This window comes from Onychostruthus taczanowskii, unplaced genomic scaffold (genome assembly GCF_017590055.1).
Source record: "Onychostruthus taczanowskii isolate IOZ18803 unplaced genomic scaffold, ASM1759005v1 scaffold103, whole genome shotgun sequence".
Classification (NCBI taxonomy): Eukaryota; Metazoa; Chordata; class Aves; order Passeriformes; family Passeridae; genus Onychostruthus; species Onychostruthus taczanowskii.
The window spans coordinates 1411728-1429524 of NW_024496858.1; the positions used below are offsets into that span (position 1 = coordinate 1411728).

Here is a 17797-nt window from a genome sequence, read left to right on the forward strand (position 1 = left end):
TGTGCTTGCCCAAAATAGAGTGCTGGAAATAGCCAGAGGATGGAGAGCTGTGTCCTCAAAGGAAAGCAGCTGCTCTGGAGGGTGCAGGGGCTGCAGTGGGCACCTGTGCAGGTGTCACAGAGCTCCCCATGCATCAGCTGGGTGCAGAGAGTAAAGAAAGGGTTACAGGAGAGCTGGATAAAATACCCAGCAGGCTGCTGAATGGCTTTACAGACCCCACTGGGAGCAGAGAGTCTGAGCTGGCTGAAATGAGGCACATGCACTTAGCAGAGACATTAATTACCCACAGGAATGAAGGTGGGGATTCTGTTTCCTTGTGTCATCCTCTCAAGGCTGGATGAGTTTCTGGGATGGATGCTGTCATCAGGCAGGAGTTGCTGGGCTCAGGACAGGGAGAAGGGTGGGACCCAGTGGCCTTTGTTAGAGAGGAGGTCACTTGAGATGATCTCATGGGCCCTTCTGGCCTCAACCCTGATGACTCCTTCTTGTGTTGCCTTGTTAAGCAAAAGGCTTTGCCAGGAGGCAGCGCTCCCATTGCTTTCCAGATTATGAAAGAGGAGTGTTTGCCTTTAATTTCTCAGCTGCTGCAGAGTTTGCAGCAACCAGCTCTCTCTGTTTTCCTTTAGATACCTAAGCCTGTGGTTGCCTGACAATCTCCTTTATATGCTGCTGTTTTCATATGCTTATAATTTTACCAAGCTTTAATTATCTGGATTAATATTTCCCATGACAAATCACTGCTTAAGGCTCCTTCTCCCACTAAGGCTGGATAAACTCTTGCCTGTGTTAAATGGTTACTGTGTTTAATGGTGGGATTCAGTGATCTTGGGGGTCTTTTCCAACCTAAATTATTCCATGATTCCATCAAATTCCTGCTCATGTTCAGGGGACAGTTTTGTGGCTTGGAGTGAACTCTGTCAGGGACTCTCCTTGCTGTGGGGAATCCACCTTTTTCCGTGGAACACAGGCAGCCCAAAGCAGTGGGATGGGGCAGGATGCAATCGCCTCTCCCACCAGGCAGTGGCAGCAGGGAACTCTGAGTCACAGCACACGTGGGACCCTGCAGGACCCTGGAGATGCAGCCCACGGCCCTGCTCAGAGCTCTGCCCACCACTGGAGCATCTCCCTGCCCAGGAAAGGCTGAGGGAGCTGGGGCTGTCCAGCTGAGAGGGGCCTCAGCCCTGTCTGAGGGCTCAGAGACAGAGCAGGCTCTGCTCCAGGGGCCCAGCAATGGCACAAAGTGAAGGAACAGGAACCGATGCCCGCGAGTCCCACCTGAACATGAGGAAGAACCTCCCTGTGCAGTGACCGAGCCCTGGACAGACACCAGACAGGGTGTGGAGCCTCCCTCACTGGGGACATTCCAGAGCCATCTGGGCACAATCCTGTGCCCTGGGATGACCCTGCTGCAGCAGGGAGACTGGACCAGATGAGCCACTGCGGTGACTTCCAGCCTGAGCCACTCTGTGATTTTGTGGTGGGGTTTGGAGTGTCTCCAGGGGAGACCCCTCAGCCTCTCTGGGCAGCCTGTTCCAGTGTCAGGCCAACCTCAGAGTGAGAAAGAGCTTGAGGCGTTGCTCGGGGCCGAGTGGGAATAATGCAAAAATGCATATTTCTAAATTTTTTTCATTCAGGACATGAAAATTATGCATTTTTAACATGTTTTCTAATCTCTGTTGCCATATTTTTAATACAAATGATCAGCATGGACAGGGAATTCACACAGCAAATTGCTCTTGGTTTAGATTTGGTTGTGAATCTTTACCCAGTTTTGCCATAGAAAACTGGCTTGTTTCATGCTGTTTCCACTAGTAGGTGTAGAAGTTTTGTGTTGTGCTGAGGCACACAGGCTCTGTATTCTTAATACCATACACCAAAGAAACACTGGACATTCTCTTGCTAGACCCACATTTGATGCTGATACAGAATTGCATTGTTGCAATAATATCCATGGGTTACCACGCCATGTTGCCACTTTTTAGCATTAGAAAACCCCCATTTCAAGCCAGTTTGGTGAAGTCACACGCTCTCCACACTACATGTGTTTTTAATCCTATTTTCTTGTACGTTCATGGTGGGGTTTGTTGTTTACTGACTGCCAAGAAGTTGGTTTGGTTCCCCTGGCACAGCTGGCTCGTGGAACCCCAGGAGGTGGGTGCTGAATGGTGACTTGGTGAGCAAGGGCTCCTCCTCTTCCTCTGCCTTGCAGGATGGGACACCCACGGATGGTTTGCTCAGCAGAGCTTCCAACGTTTACATTCAGAGCTGGGACAGTTCCTCCACAGGGCCAGCCAAGGAAGAGCCTCTGCCCTCCCTCCACGAGGGAGGATTTCTGCCACTGCCCCGCAGCTCGTGGGGACACAGCTGCTGACGAGGACTTGGTGACAGAGGCCACATCCCTGCCCGATCCCAGCTCCAGGGCTGGCTTTCCCAGCCACCTCACAGGGTGTTTGTGGTGGATTTCTCTCTCCCTCTCCAGTGCTGCCCCTGTCCCCACCCAGGAGGGGTGGGAAGCCAGGTGTGGCAGTGACACCCGTGTGCCACCCACCCCCCCACGGCAGCTGCTTCTTTTAGCCCTGAGCTGGGCATCTATTGTCAGTAGTTTCTTCTAACTTTTCTTTTTGTCTTTTTTTTTTTTTTTTAAACCAAAGACCCTTAACTCCGCGCGAGCACCGCGCACGTTGTCAGACAACGCCAGCCTCGCTCCTGCCGCTCCTCTGCTCCAAGAGTTGGGTTTGTTTTAGGAGAACAGCCCAGGCCCCTGGGCTGCTGCAGCTGATGGGGGCCAGTGCCCCCAGCCCCGCTGCCAGGCTGAGCTCTGGGCTCTGTTGGCTCACAGCACTTTATCACTCACAGCTCTGAGCAACCAGCACACGCCAGTATTGGAAACTGGGCTCTCAGCCCAGCCCCTTCTGCTTCCCCGTGGATTTTGCACTGGACCTCGACATCTAAATACCTTTTGTTGTTGTTTTTTAATAGGCATTTCAGTCCCTTTTTCATTGCTGCCTTTGTGCTTTGAGCCCCGGAAGGTCAGGCCATGACTCAGCTTCGTGCACTGTCACTGAACTTAGGGAAAGAAAATCCAACACAATAACTTTTCTAAGCCATATTCTTCCTATCCATGTTTTCCAAAATAATTTATTTGCAACCGTGTCATACTCTGAGAGTGCACAAGGGCACCGTGAGGGTGTTCAAATGTGCTGGGGTGGGGCTTTTCATGGAACCTTTTTTTGTAACAGAACACAAGGTTGTGGTGGTTTTTTTAAAAGTGTTTTGCACATGTGTAGCTGAGGAAAAATTGTGTGTGTCCAAACCTTGAGTGCAATCACCAGGATTCGTTTCCCAGGTTATTTGGGGGGGGGTGAGGGAGGGAGGGCAGGAATATCCATAATTATTAAATATTTGAAGGCAGCCAGCTGAGAGTTTACAAAACTTTTTGTGTAGCATGAACACGGGAATTTCAGTTCAGGCTGGGACTTCTGCTGGTGACCAGTGACCTGGGGTGGCCAATCTGGGCTGCCAAGGAAGAGCCTGATTTCGGGGGCCCAGCCCTGTGCCGAAAATCAGGTGCCTGTGCAGGGTCTCAGGTGGGACACCCAGGGTGGCTTTTGCACCTGGGGAAACTCACAGCCCCCCTCTCACAACTTCCGGACTTAAGATGTAACTAAACACAAATGGTTTGGGGTTTTTTTTGTTTTTGTTTTTTTTTGGGTTTTTTTTTCTTCTAAATTTTATTGTATTATTGCAATAAATCTTTAACAGTAATTTTTTTAAAGTTGTATATTTATGACTGTTACTTCTGTGTGGTTTGTTTTTCACCGTGCTGGGCAAAGTACACAAGAATTTCCAGCCTTCAGAGCGTCACAGGGACCAGACCTGTTACAGTGCAATCAGTCATAGAGCGGTGGAATAAGCAACACCCATTCTAAAAAAATACTCTTACATAAAATAACTGCATCTCCGTGGGAGCAGGGGGTGGAGTCCTGCACAACACACACACACACATCCCTCTATGTACATGTAAACGGATAAACCTCCTGGGTGAGCCTGCTCCTGTGCTGGGGGATGTTTCTGCAGGTCATGGATTCCTTCTGCCTGCAAAGGCTCCTCGTCACGAGCTCATTCCAGGATGCAGGAAGGTGTCTTTTGAAGGATGGAGTCACTAAAGTGAAGCAGTGTCAGAGTGACGGGGATGGGAAAGGGCCCTGGTGGTTCACAGGCTGCTGGGAACAGACAGCGGAGGAGAAAGAACCCTTCCCACTCCATTTTTTGTGACATATGGGATGGGGAGGACCGGTGGCCCTGTGATTCCTGGCTGCTGGACACTCAGGAGTGGCAGCAGCACCAGCTGGGGGTCCTGCACACAGAGCTGGGCAGTCCCAGCACAGTCAGGGCATGGCCAGGGCAAAGCCAAGCCTGGGCCGGAGCTCAGCTCCTGCAGACAATGCTCAGGCCACTTCGGCTGCTTCAGCAGCAGCAGCAGCTTTTGTCCTCTGCCCACTTTGGTTTGTGGCAGGAGAGCAGCTGAAAGTGGCCTCGCCTGTCCCTCCACCAGCACTGCCTGGACCAGCCAAAGGCAGGTGGGAAGGGGAAACAGCCCCAGGTGAGGCTTCAGCACCATTTCCACCATGCAAGAAGTGGGAGTTGAGCCTCAGGTCGGATCTGCCAGTGCAGTTTTGTGCAGCTGTGAAATCCCAGAATGGTTTGGGTTGGAAGAGACCTTAAAGATCACCTCATTCCACCCCTGCCATGGGCAGGGACACCTTCCCCTAGCCCAGGTGGCTCCAAGCCCTGTCCAGCCTGGCCTTGGACACTTCCAGGGATCCAGGGGCAGCCACAGCTGCTCTGGGCACCCTGGGCCAGGGCCTGCCACCTTCACAAGGAAAAAATTTTTCTCAATATCCCATCTAACCCTGCCCTCTGGCAGTGGGAGCCATTCCCTGTGTCCTGTCCCTCCATGCCTTGTCCCCAGTCCCTCTCCAGCTCTCCTGGAGCCCCTTCAGGCCCTGCCAGGGGCTCTGAGCTCTCCCTGGAGCCTTCCCTTCTCCAGGGGAACATTCCCAGCTCTCCCAGCCTGGCTCAGAGCAGAGGGGCTCCAGCCCTGGGAGCTTTTCCATGGCCTTCCCAACAGCTCCAGGGGCTGGCACGGGGCAGTCACTGCAGAACCTGGGTCCAACACAAGGAACTGAGCTCTGCTGCAGCATCCCAGGATTTCTCCACAGGGAACAGGGCCCAGCAAAGGGAAAAGCTGCTGCAGGAGCAGCCAGGATGGAGCAAGAGCCCAACCACAAGGCTCAGCCACAGGCAGCTCTCGCAGTGCTGCCCCTGCCAGGAGAGCCCCAGAGCCTGATGAAAACTGGAAGCTTATGGACAATGGAAATGTTATTACAACTTCTTTGCAGGCCTATCTGGAAATTCAGTCCAGACACTCCAAATGCTCCCAGGCAGGGAAGTCAAGCACATGGTGCAGTCCTTCATCCTCAGTTCTAAACACTGAACTTTGTATATCCAACACTGTATTTTTATTTTTTTTAATTGCTTCTTAGGAAAAAAACCCAACATTCATCAGACCTTGGCTTCTCCCTGAACCATCCCTTAAGGAAACAGAAATCTGCATTTTACAAAGTTACAGAAAAAAAAAAAAGCCTGCAGGCAGCTCAGCATGGCAACACTCAGAACCAACCCACTTCTGGATGCAGAGCTTGCTCTGTGAAACAATTTTTAACAGCAATGCTGTGCAGGAGGGACAGTTCCAGCAGACAATGTAATAAATGATGTATAAACCAGCCCACGCTCCCCAGCCAGCCTGGGGGGAGGGCAGGGATGGGGCAGGGGAGACAGCAAGTTATCCTCTGGCTTTACCTTCTCCAAGAACAAAATAGCCTCATGATATTATTTTATCCTCATTTTTCCCCTTGTTCAACAAAGGTGACCAAAATCTCACACCCTGTTCCAAATAAAATGACCTCACTAGCCCCTTATCTAGTCACAAAATACTTTCCTCTGCCACTCCATTCCAGCCTCGCAGGGACTTTCCTCGCTGCTGTCAGCCTCAAGTTTTCCAGAGTCTTGGGTGGGGAAGCAGGAAAGCAGCTTCTTTCCCTTTTCCCCTCATCAGAATTAAGCTGGAGGCTTTTGATGCCCACGGCTTTGGCAAAACAACAGCCTGGAGGTTGTTGTGCTGCCGGTCCAGGTGCAGCTGAGGGAGCAGATGGAAGTTTGGGTGAAGCCTGAGCCCAGTTAGGAGATGAAGTCAGGGGTTGAGGAGGGATCCTGCTCTTCCTCTCCCTCTTCCCAGCCGGTTACAAGGCTGCCACACCCTTCTTTTAGATTCCTAATTTCATTCCTCCTGGTTGTCATCATGTCTGCAGTGCAGGGAGGCTGAGCAGCTCCGGGGGGGAGGCGGATGACACCCGGTGGGTGGCAGGAGCAGGTGAAGGCAAAATATAAAACCAGCACATCCTTTAAACTTCCTTGAAAAGCCTGAGCTCACCAAACCCACATTTCAGGCTGTCAGGGCTTGATTTTCCTTCTCCTACTGTTAAAGGAAAGAACAAAAGCCTTCAAACACTTTTGTCCTCCTCGTGCTCCGAAAGCAGGCGAGTCACTCCCTGTGAGCCCAGGGCAGCTGGAGGTGGGTGGCTCAGCCTGGCCCCCACAGCCAGCAGTTCTCCACACCTTGATCCAGCACCAAAGGATAAAGAATGAATCACCAAAGGATGAGCCAGGTGCAGGGCCACCCCATCCCTGCCCTTTCCAGCAGCTCCGTGGGCTCTGCAGGGCAGAGGTGAGCCCCACGGGAAAGGTGGCACCAGCTCTTCTTGCACCAGGACAGAGATTTGGAATGGTGAGAGCCAGGAGTCCATCTGTGCCCTGAGAAGGGGCAGAGGAACAGCAACAGCACCAAGTGGGGGAGAGGAGGGACGTGGCCAGGGCAAAGGCACGGCTGCCACGCTCTGCTGCTCCCCCGGCTGAGCCGGAGGCGGCTGCTGCGCTGGCCGGGGTCCATTCCCAGGCTTCCAAACCATCCACCCTGCGAGGGCTGGAACAGGAGGCTGAGGTCTGGCTCACAGCACTGCAGGACAGGAAAGGATCCAGGGAAACTCTGCCACGGGTGCCACGCTCTGCTCCCGTTCTGAGCGTGAGGAATCGCCGTTCGTCCGACACGAACCTCCGCAGCCTCCCCGGAGAGCAAAGCGCTGACCCACGGCACTGGGAGAGGCCAGGGCTGCAGCAGAGCAGGAACACACTGCAAGGAGTCTTCTACAAGGAATAAATTCCATACAGAGAAGGTAGCAAAGTTTCCAGCACATCACAGAGCCAAGGCAACTCCACACTCATCCTGCTGGACCCACATTCCGTCCTCGAGCATCCAGTGGACAGGGCAGGTGCCCAGACAAGAGCCAAGGAGCAGGAGCAGCAGAAAGTGCACCTAGCACCAGAATTCCCAATGAAAGGAGCCTCTGCTGCACGCAGGGCTGGCAGGAAGGAAAGGAAAAGCTGGAATCTGTGATTGTTACAGCAGGGAGTTCTCCAAGTACTAGAGATCTGGGGGGGTTTTGTTCCTTTGTTAGTAGGAGGAGAGGTGTCCTAGAGAAAGCACATTGCACGTCTGAACTACAGCACAGCACCAAGTTTCTGCCACGTGTTTTACAGCATTTTTATTGTGGGGCAAAAGTCTTACAAGAGAAAGTCTGGTAAGGCAGATCTAGAATGCACATTTTATTTATGTAAAAAAAAAAAAACAAAAACAAAAACAAAAAACCCAACCAGACAACATGGGTAAGGTAGACAAGAACTTTTTTTATATTTTGACTATACAATAATATTCCTCTCTTTCTTTTTTTAATCCACTGCCACACTACTATAATGGATCTGTTCTATAGTCTAAGCTTCAGGTTGTCCAGTTAAGTTGTCTGCAGCTTCTTTAAACAAGTTGACCTTTACCTATTTAGAGTTTCTTCTCAGAAACATTCATATATTATACAGGATATACAGATTTTGAAACATGACACTTAAAAACACACACACCTATAGCCGCAACACTGGGATAGCTGCATTGTAGGGGTTACCTTGTTCAGCCAGCTGTAGACTCTGTATGTACAATTAGTTTTTATATTGTTATTTACAGAGATGGACTAAAAGCTCTCTTTTAATCTAAAAGGTAAAGGCTCTTGTGTTTGAGTATGTGCAGTTTCATAGCCCTGTGGGGGAAAAAAAAAAAAAAATCACGACAATTATATACACTGTAAACAGCACAAGGCATGAGAATCTCCTCCTCCTCCTCCTCTCCCAAACAATCTTGCAGGAAAGTGTTTGTGCACTAATATTCCTCTTCCACCTCTGCTCCCGCTCCTCGGGTTTTCTTATGGATGGCGCGGTTAAAGCTGTGGCAGGCGGGGACCCAGTGATTGTCATGGAGACCCAGCTTACAGCCCGGGATGCCCTTCTGGGAGCGGTGGCAGCACATCCAGTAGCCAGGCCCGTAGGGCAGAGCCTGGCAGTAGGGCTTGGGGTGCCACCGGCACAGGGACACGTCCCCCTTCACGTATTTCTTCTTGCACTGCTTGCAAGGGTCTTCCCGGTAGCGAGGGTCGCGCACCCAGCGCGAGTCGGCCGGCCTGATGTTGTAGTACTCGATGATGAACTTGAAGTAGTAGCAAGTGCATTTTAGGGCAACCAGGCTCCTGGTGGGAAGCAACCCGAAGATCTTCACGATGATGTGGTGAGGCAAGAAGGCCATGTACTGCTGAGGCTCCAAAAGCTGCTGGATTTTAAACCTGGTCTCCAGAAAGTCATGTGAAACCTGCCGCTTTAGGCAGGAAGGATCAAGTACTTGCAAAGCCCCTTCTGTGGGAGGGACAGAAGGGGCCGGTGGCTCTGTAGGGACACTGCTTCTGACACACGATCTACCAGATGCCAGAGCATCTTCATCCTCGTTTTGGGCCACTTCGCCCGGCTTCTCCTGGGGACCCTCCCGCCGTGGCTGCTGCTCGTGAGCAGCAGGCTGCTCACGCTGGAGGAAAAACAGCCTCCCTGGGAGTGAATCCTCACCAGAACTGGAGAGCTTCTCCTTCCTGCACCCTTCCTCTGTCTTGGTGACCGATATACTGATGCACAAGGGCTCCTTCCTAGCGGGATGCTTTGGGAAAATTACAGGCTCTTTCGACGTACAATCAACAGTCGCGTTCTTGCTCTGCAAGGGATCCGGTGGCAGCCTGGCAGCAGCGGGACACAGGGACAGCAGAGCCCTGGGGGGCTCCATCCGTGTTTCGGCGTCATTCCTGCCAGCTGTCATGGCCAACACCGCATGGGCAAGTCCCGAATTCACATTCCCCACCCGGCTATCCAGCCCCGAAGGAAACGGCTGCTGGGCAGAGGCGCCGCCATCCCACAGCTCGGTGTCACCCAGAGGGCCACAGCGACCTCCATACCCAGCCTCGGCCGCCCCCGCCTCCCCCAGGCCGTCCCCCTGAGCCGGGACCCCCTTCCCCCCCTCTCCCTCGGGCTGCGTGCCGCTGGCCAGGAGCACCCTGCCCACGTTCCTGCGGAAGCTGTTGTTGCGGGAGAGGCTCCCGGCCTCGCGCTCGCTCTGCCGCCGCAGGCACTCGGACTCCAGCCTGGCCACCATGTCCAGCACGCGCACGGGCTCGCCCTGCGGCTCGCTGGGACCCCGCTCCGCCGGCGCCTCGCACGCCGCGGCCGAGGAGAAGGGCTCGGGGCCGGGCAGGGCCTTGGGCTGGGCGCCCGGCCTGGTGGCAGGGCCGGCCGTGCAGGTCTTGGCACAGTCCACCAGCAGGGCGCTGGCCCGCTGCTCCAGGAAAGCCACCATCTCGATGACCGACAGCGAGCGGCCCGGGAAGGCGCCGTCCCCGCCGTCGCTCCCGAAGTGCACCGAGCAGTGCTCGATGCCGCAGGCGAAAGGCTCCGGCTGGGAGCACCTGGAGTTGGCCTCCCTCATTCTTTCCAGCTGGATTTTGGCTTTTTTGAGATCCACCGATTTTTTCCTGCGTTTGGCCGTTCTCCCGTCGATGTCCCACGTGCTCTTGATTTTCATGGAGCCCGTGCGGGTGCTGCTGCTGCACTGCTGGGCTGCGAAGAAGGCGATTTTCTCCTTGGTGTTGCCAGGTTTCACCACAGCCCAGACATCCAGCGGCCCTTCCCCTTCTTCTCCCTGGTGGATCGTGGCAGACAGGGCGTTCTTCTTCTCCCTTGCACTCGGGCCGTCCGCCGGGCCTTTCCCGTTCATATTGCACATAGTATTTGGATAAATAATCCCCAGAAGCTTTTGAGATGGAGTCACGAGAGAGGGTTTTGGGAAAACGCTCAGTTTGGTGCAGTTGGTGTATTTTTCTCCTTGTGCTGGTCCCTGGTGGCCTCGCAGGGAATCCTGGCTTATTTCTGGGGATCGCTCTTTCTTCTGTAACTTGAGATATGGCTTTAAGTGCATACCAGAAACCCTGGAAAAACAGAGAGGGAAGAAGTTATAGTTGCAAAATATGCCTGTCTGGAATTAGAGAAGGTGGTCCAGAGCAGGCACCAGCCCACACCTCAAGAGGAACCACATGAGAAAGGAAAAGAGCCACCAAGGCCGCAATATCCACCCTTGAAGAACTTCCTGCAGCAGGAGAGAACTTCCCATTAGAGAAATCTGTTTCCAGGCACTTGCAAGGAAAAATCCTACAGTTTAAGTTGTATCAGTTGTGAAAACATAGCTAGTGGCTCATTCTTGAGCTAGAGCCATCCTTCTGCCTGCTCATTCCTTGATCCAGTTGCAAGGCACACGTGGGTCACAGGCTTTATCTGGACATCACCTACCACACACACTCTTTTCAGTAGATAAAATGTGGTTAAAGCTCAAAAGGAAAATTAGCAAGAGTAATTATATTAATCAGAGATCCCAGGGGATATCTAATCTCCTCCTATCACCCAAAACACACAGTGGTTTGGGCTGGAAGGGACCTTAAAGCTCATTTTGTTCCGCTTCCTTCCACGGGCAGGACACCTTCCACTATCTCAGGTTGCTCCAAGTCCCATACAACCCATCCTTAGACACTTCCAGGGATGAAGCAGCCACAGCTTCTCTGGGCAATGAAACCTTTCATTTAGCATACTGGTAAATTAGACAATTCCAGGGATGAAGCAGCCACAGCTTCTCTGGGCAATGAAACCTTTCCTTTAGCATACTGATAATGGCAAATTTGGTGACTTTCCCATAAGGGTCCTTATGCACCCATCAATGCCCCTCCCAAAGTGGCAGCAGCGTGACATCCAGCTGAGGACACCCACTCTCAAGGAGGGGATTTTACACTCAGGAATTCCTGAGCTGTGAAGGACCCCTTGGATGCTGCTGACACTGCATCCTCTGTCCTGTCACACCTCCACAGTCCCCTTCCCTTCAAAGCTCAGGAATGCAACCACCAGGAGACTCCAGGCTCTTCTCCCAGGAGCATCTCACAAGCACATTACAGAAGTAACTACAGGTTATGTTTCCATGGTAATCTTTGAGTTGTTGCACTCAAAGGCCTCCTCTTGAGGGATGATCTGTGCTCAGGAGTGGAGAGCAGCAGGTGCAATGCCATGCTCATCATGAGCTGACACAGACACATTCAGGCACTGAGCATGTTCCCCTTGAGAGCCAACACCAAGAGAGTTAAGTGTGGCAACTTTGTAGGTTTACTAGCCTAAAACCAGCTTTTAACTAAAAACCTCAATTTGCTGGTCTATAAAGTCCAACAAATTTATAAGCCATGTTGTCCAAGCAGAGGAAGCCTCCAGGACTAGAAGCAGCTGTGCTGCTTTCTCTGGTTCCTCCTTCTGGCTCTAGTGACAAGAGGGGAGGACAGGCACAGATTTTGGGGAGGTACATCAGGAGGAAGGGCTTAGTTCACCTTTCTACACCTCTTTGGTCCAAGCAGGGCTTTGAAGGCCAGGAAGCAGCTGCTGGAAAGGCAGATGTCATGTTCCTTCCCTCTGGATTTTTTAGGGAGATCATAATTTCTTGCAACCAGATAATGCCAACACCACCTGCATCTCACCTAGAGACTGTGGGGTAAGAGATCCCAGTGCTGCAGACACACCTACCCAACCCCTGGGTTAATTCTCTCCCTGTGCCTCCTGCCTGCCAATTCCAGCAGCTGGAATTGGGTCACCTCCCAGTTTAGTCTCCTCTGCAAAATGCAACTGAGCTACTTTGTTTGCCTCCTCCGTCAGATGCTAAAAACTAAAATAATCTCATAAAAATAGAACTTCAGGGCGTTGAAATAGATGCATGGAGAGAAAAATGGGAAATCGAGGCTGCTGGAGTTTGCTTTGGCCTCATTTTTCACAGGGGCTGCCTCACTCTGGTTCTACTTCACAGTGAAGCAAGGTCAGGCCACTGAGGTGACCTGGCCAAAGCCCAGCCCAGAAGAGCAGCAGGTGAAGCACTGCAGCAAACTGCTGCAGAGAACAGTGCCTGCAGCCTTCCCCTCCCTTCCCTTCCAGAAGGACATTTCCCAGACTTGGGAGAGAAAAACTCTGGTGGCTGCTCGCCACCGTACCCTGGGGAGAAGAGGTGAATACAATTAAAACACGACTTTGCATGCTGAAATCTCCTGAGCCAGGAGCAGGAGATCAAATTTCATTCATGAGTTTTGTGCCAAGGTGTTTGAAAGATGAGCTGAGCTTGTTTTTAAAAGGCTTTCTTCAAGCAGTCTTCAGGAATCCAGCAGGACAATCAGCTCAACACCCTTCATTAAGAGAAGCTGCACATGGAGGTGAGAGCAGGAATTATGTGAACAAAACCAGAACCAAACTGGTTACCCCAACAGGCTCAGGGGACATGTTCAGCCAGCAGAGTTGGTTCAGCTGCTCCCAGCTATTTCTGGTCTATGGAGAAAGACAAAGGGTAAAGTTCTGCCTCACCTATTACAGATTTCTTGTTTAAGGTTATATTTCCTATGTTTCAGTTAGTCCCTGGCTAAGCCAACAATACCATTTAAGGTTGAAAAGTTATAATTTACATAACAAAATTATGCCTTAGTCAGAAGTTTTACTGCCAGAATAATTGCCTCATTTGAATTCAGCATTCAGTTCATTGCACATGTTTTTAATGGATCTGGATTTAAAGAAAACCTTCATCTAATAACTTCAGACAGCTATAAAGAGCTCTGCAAACTCCACAGCACCAGCTGCCACCTGCCTCAGAGTTTTCCAGCAGCAGGAAAGAGAACTTCCATTTTAAAAGCCATCTTAGCAATGGACCTTACCTGAAAGTGTCACTTGGAAAAAACGAGCCCCCACCTCACACGCCCTTTGCTGTGGACATTGAGAATGAGCTTTTAGGCAACCACAGCTTCTTCCCTGCACATCAGCAGCACATTTCATCTCCAGCTCCTACAATTAGAACAAGGCTTCCCAGCAGAAATTGCTTTGAAGATGAACCAGAGCCCAGTTCCCACCCACAGACTCCCCTGTTTCTCAGGGCTGGCAAGCACAGAGCTGTGGCAGCTGCAGGTAAGCTTTTAAATATTTAAAACCACCAAAAATAGTTGTTAAAAGGTGAAGTCACATATTCCCTATGACACTTCATTCCAGAATAATTCTGTTTGCTTTCCTCCACCCTTTAAGTTATCAAGCTCTCTAATTTTATCTTTAGAGACGACAACTCTTCAGAAGTCCACGGGAGCAAACATAAAAGGTTTTCAATCCCAAATGTGCGGTTTTAAATTGCTGATAAGAGAGAATTCTGCCAGGAATGATCAGCACTGAAACAACGAGCAGTGCTGCCTTTATACTGTTATTCCATCCTTAAGCTGATGAAATAAAGGGGCCAGTTTTGCTATTTCTAATCAGCCATGTCTGAAAAACAGGATACTTGCACTGCTGGAATGAGACTGCTGTTTTTGTAAGTCCTAACTACAGCTTGTTTCCACTGCAGTTTTATCAAGCTGGTTACTACACACTGTTGATACAGAAATATATTCCTTTATATGAGCTCAGACACTCACACACCCCTCCTCTCCCCACCCCAGGGAAGACCCATAACCCACTGGTGGACTCCCCATCCCTGAAAGTGTCCAAATCCAGGCTGGATGGGGCTTGGAGCAACCTGGTCTAGTGGGAAATGTCCCTGCCCGTGGCAATGGTTTGGAATGAGATGGGCTTTAAGGTCTTTTCCAACCCAAATCATTCCATGATTCTACTTGCCAAGAATCCTCCAGCATCCTTTTGTGTTTATGTATGTTCTAAATCACAGCAGCCTAAAACAATAATGTATTTGCTTCAGTGGAAACTCCAGAGTTGGAGGCAAAACTGTTAAAAAAGACTCAGTTTTCACAACTCCTTTGTTAGGTCCACAGAGAGCCTCAATTCCCCTTGCAGCTCCCAGCTCAGGGACTGACGATGCCCTGTGAAGCCAAAAGATTTCCTCTGGCCAGCAAGAAGAACAAGGAACAAAAAAGCCTGATCTTCACAAACAGCAATGTTCACACTGCAAGTTTTCTGGGCAAAGCACCGGAAGGTTTTATTAGGGGGAAAATTTCCATCAAAACCCCCAAGTTTCCTATGGATTTCTCCTTGTAAACACCAACTCCAGTCGACACAAGCTCCTCACGTTGCTGACCCAGTGCCAACTACAACTCTGAAAAACCCCTCAGGACATACTAACACAAGGCAGAAGCCAAAAAAAAAAAAGGAAAAAAATCAACAACAATAAAAACCCCACACCTCTGGCAAAGCATTACTCTTCACTGGCATCCTAGCTCTCTGTCCATAGAGTTTTCCTCCTCTGTAAAGGACACTGACAATTAGCAAGGACTGAGCACTGAGTGGGAGTTAACCACAGCCAACCACTTGTTATTTCTGGAAGGGCTTGGTGGGTCCTTTGGGCTCCATCTCCAGTACCATTTCCATCCCCTTTGCACTGCCAGGGCAAGGCAAAGCAGACAGAGAGCTGCTTCAAAGGCATTCCAGGGATTCTGCTGGGGAAAGTCCCGGGATGGAAGGCACTCTGCACTCATGGAGTTTGTTCTGGAGCATGGCAAGGCTCCAAGCTCACAGAAAGGAGGGCTGGGAAGCTCCAGAGCAGGGGTGGGTTTGACTCTGGCAGCGGTGGAAGCATCTGATTTCCTGAAAACCCACTCCCCTTGGAGCAGCAACTGCTCCTGACCCACCTCCCAACACCTCCAAAATGCCTCTTGCAGCAAAGGGAGAGCCAGCAAGGATTAGAGAGGGATTTGAAGGCAAACAGAAGGCATGTGGCTGCTGAAGGAGAGCTCTCTGCTCCAGTGGCCAGCCTGGGGCAAGTGGAAGAATGCCAAAACCGTGGGGCAGAGCTGGCCCAGCAGAGCTGAGGAGCTAAAGGCTCTGTGTAAGAACCAAATTCCTAATGCTGGGTCCCTCCCCAGCTTGTTCACCTGCATCAGGTGCTCAGATAACCTGACTCTGGGGAGACAACACCCAAACACAGCTGCACCCAGCACAGCCAGAAAATCCATCCCACAAAGGCCAGCATCTGCAGCACAGAGGTTCTGGGTGACAGAATGCACCCCCAAGCCCAACACAGACCACTCCACTTTGAGGGCTCCCACCCATCAATGTTTTGAACATGTTTTACACTAAACACACACCCACACCCTTCAGTAAAGCACAGTTGCCTTGGCTACTTCCTAAATTCTGTACAGGAAGAAGTGCCACAGCTTTGCCAGGCTTTTGTATAAAAGCACTCACCATGAAGGAAGAGATGTAGCAGCAATTCTGTGCTGATCCTCAGGAAGCTCAAAGCCCTGCTTCCCAACCACACCAGACATGACACAGAGATGACAAAGCAGAAGGGAACAAAATAAACTGAAAGATTTGGAATTCAAGGTTATCAGCCTCTCCAGAAATGTGTAGCTCAGAGATGATGGGATGGCTGTGGTGGGACAGGATGAGGGGAAATCACAGAGGGACAGCAAGACAAAAACTGGTGCTTTTATAGAGCTTCTGCTGAAAGCTGCCCCGAGCAGCACAGGTAAGTAACCAAGTGTCCTTCTGGAAGTGTTTTACCTTTATTAATTTGTTTCCTGATTTATAAAGTGCAAGAGGACCTTTCTTCATATCACAGTGCAACAAATTTCTTGTGTTAACGAACCACCACAGAGTGATGCCATTTATAGCCTTCATTTTTGTGCATATCTAATGAGAACACATCAGAGGTTGCAGAAATTAACCTTGGACCACACGATCAGTAACAGACTCAGCATTCAAAATAAAAACAAGCAAAAGTAGAGCTGAAGGCAAGTTATCAGACTGCCCTTTTGAAACTCAAGACTGAAAGAAAGTGGTTCATGAATTCAGCTGTGCTGGGGAGGATCCCACTGCACACTGCATTCTCCAGGAGTCAGAAGGTGTTTGCATTATTAAGACCACATCCCAAACAAAAGATTCAAAGCAACTCCAACTGGATATGATCCTTCTTTATGAAGGATACCAGAAGCAGACACAAGTTTCAGGTCACATCACTTGGAAACTTCTGTCTAGAGACCAAAAAGTCCAGGAATAAACATGAGAACTGGAGCAGTGTTCAGTCACTGCAGAGATATTTAACAACAAAGAAATAGTGAAAGGGTTTTTTTTTGGTTTGTGATAGAAAAGAGAAACAGGGCTGCAAGCAAGGGCAGGGCAGAGATCAAGAGTACAACACAAAATACCAAATTTGACTTTGCACCAATTTTAAAGAGGGGAGGTAAGGGTGATGAGGAGGGCAAAAGCCCAGGCGTTAATCTGAACAAGAGCATTGGCAGGGGGAGGATTAGAGAGCTTCATAAAAATTGTGAGGATTGGCTCATCCCAGTTTTAGAATCCAAACCAGATAGGCTCATGCACTGCAGGCCAAGAAACAGGATTTATAAACCTCTTGAAAGGCAACAATAGGAGATAATAAACATGTGGCACATTGGAGGGGGCACTGCAGGGGAGAAAGAGAAGGAGAATGATCACAGCCTCTCCAGGGCTCATATTCTGACTCCAATATAAAGGTGCTTTGCAAGCAAAGAGGATTAATGTGACACAGAGAAAAAGGGGGAAGAGGGAATAGTTCAATATGCCAGACTAACCTCAAGGTTCTCAAAAAAAGCCATCTTTTTAGAGCAATCTACTATATCTTCCTCACATGGACTTCAGAGAGCACAAAGAGATTTACTGGTTAAGACAGATTGGCAGAGGAATGGGAAAACAGACAAAGGAGCTGGCTTAGCAGCAGACAGCCCCAGGTGATGCTGAATAAGAAAATACCAGCCTGGAAACCAAAGACATGCCTCAAGAATCAGCCCTGGGAACATCTGACTTTGTTAGGAATGACCTCAGCACTAACTCTGCACCCACAGAAACAGAGGCAGCTCCAAAACAGCAGAGGCACAAAGCTCCAAGTAACAGAAACTGAGGAGGGTTTTGAAATGCAGGCAGTGATGCATCAGCAAGAGGAACACCAACAAATCTTGGAAGTAACTGAGGTGAGCTGGCTGCCACAGAGACATCCATGAAATAAGAAGTGGAGGTGATGCTGAAAGAAGCCCTGCAGCCAGAGCAGCTCCAGAGCACATTTGGAAGTTGACTGCTCACCCAAACTGAGGTGAGCTGGCTGCCACAGAGACATCCATGAAATAAGAAGTGGAGGTGATGCTGAAAGAAGCCCTGCAGCCAGAGCAGCTCCAGAGCACAGCACACACTTCTAGCCAGGACTGAGAATATTCTGTGAGAGGCATCACACTGAGAACAGCAGCAATTGCTGCTCAGGAAGCTACTAGAGAACACTTGGGTCACTTAGCAAAACCAC

At 50.4% G+C, this 17797-nt stretch overlaps 1 protein-coding gene across 3 annotated transcripts in view; it reads right to left on the reverse strand.

Moving 5' to 3' along the window:
* Nucleotides 1-5499: 5499 nt before the first annotated feature.
* The window catches only part of FBXO34 (F-box protein 34), a 28117-nt gene continuing 15819 nt past the window's right edge, over nt 5500-17797 (reverse strand). For all 3 annotated transcript variants that reach the window (XM_041413092.1, XM_041413082.1, XM_041413103.1), the window contains one exon: nt 5500-10460. In XM_041413092.1, the coding sequence (XP_041269026.1) occupies nt 8324-10460 (2137 nt within the window). In that variant the 3' untranslated portion in view covers nt 5500-8323. The remainder of the gene's footprint in view (nt 10461-17797) is intronic.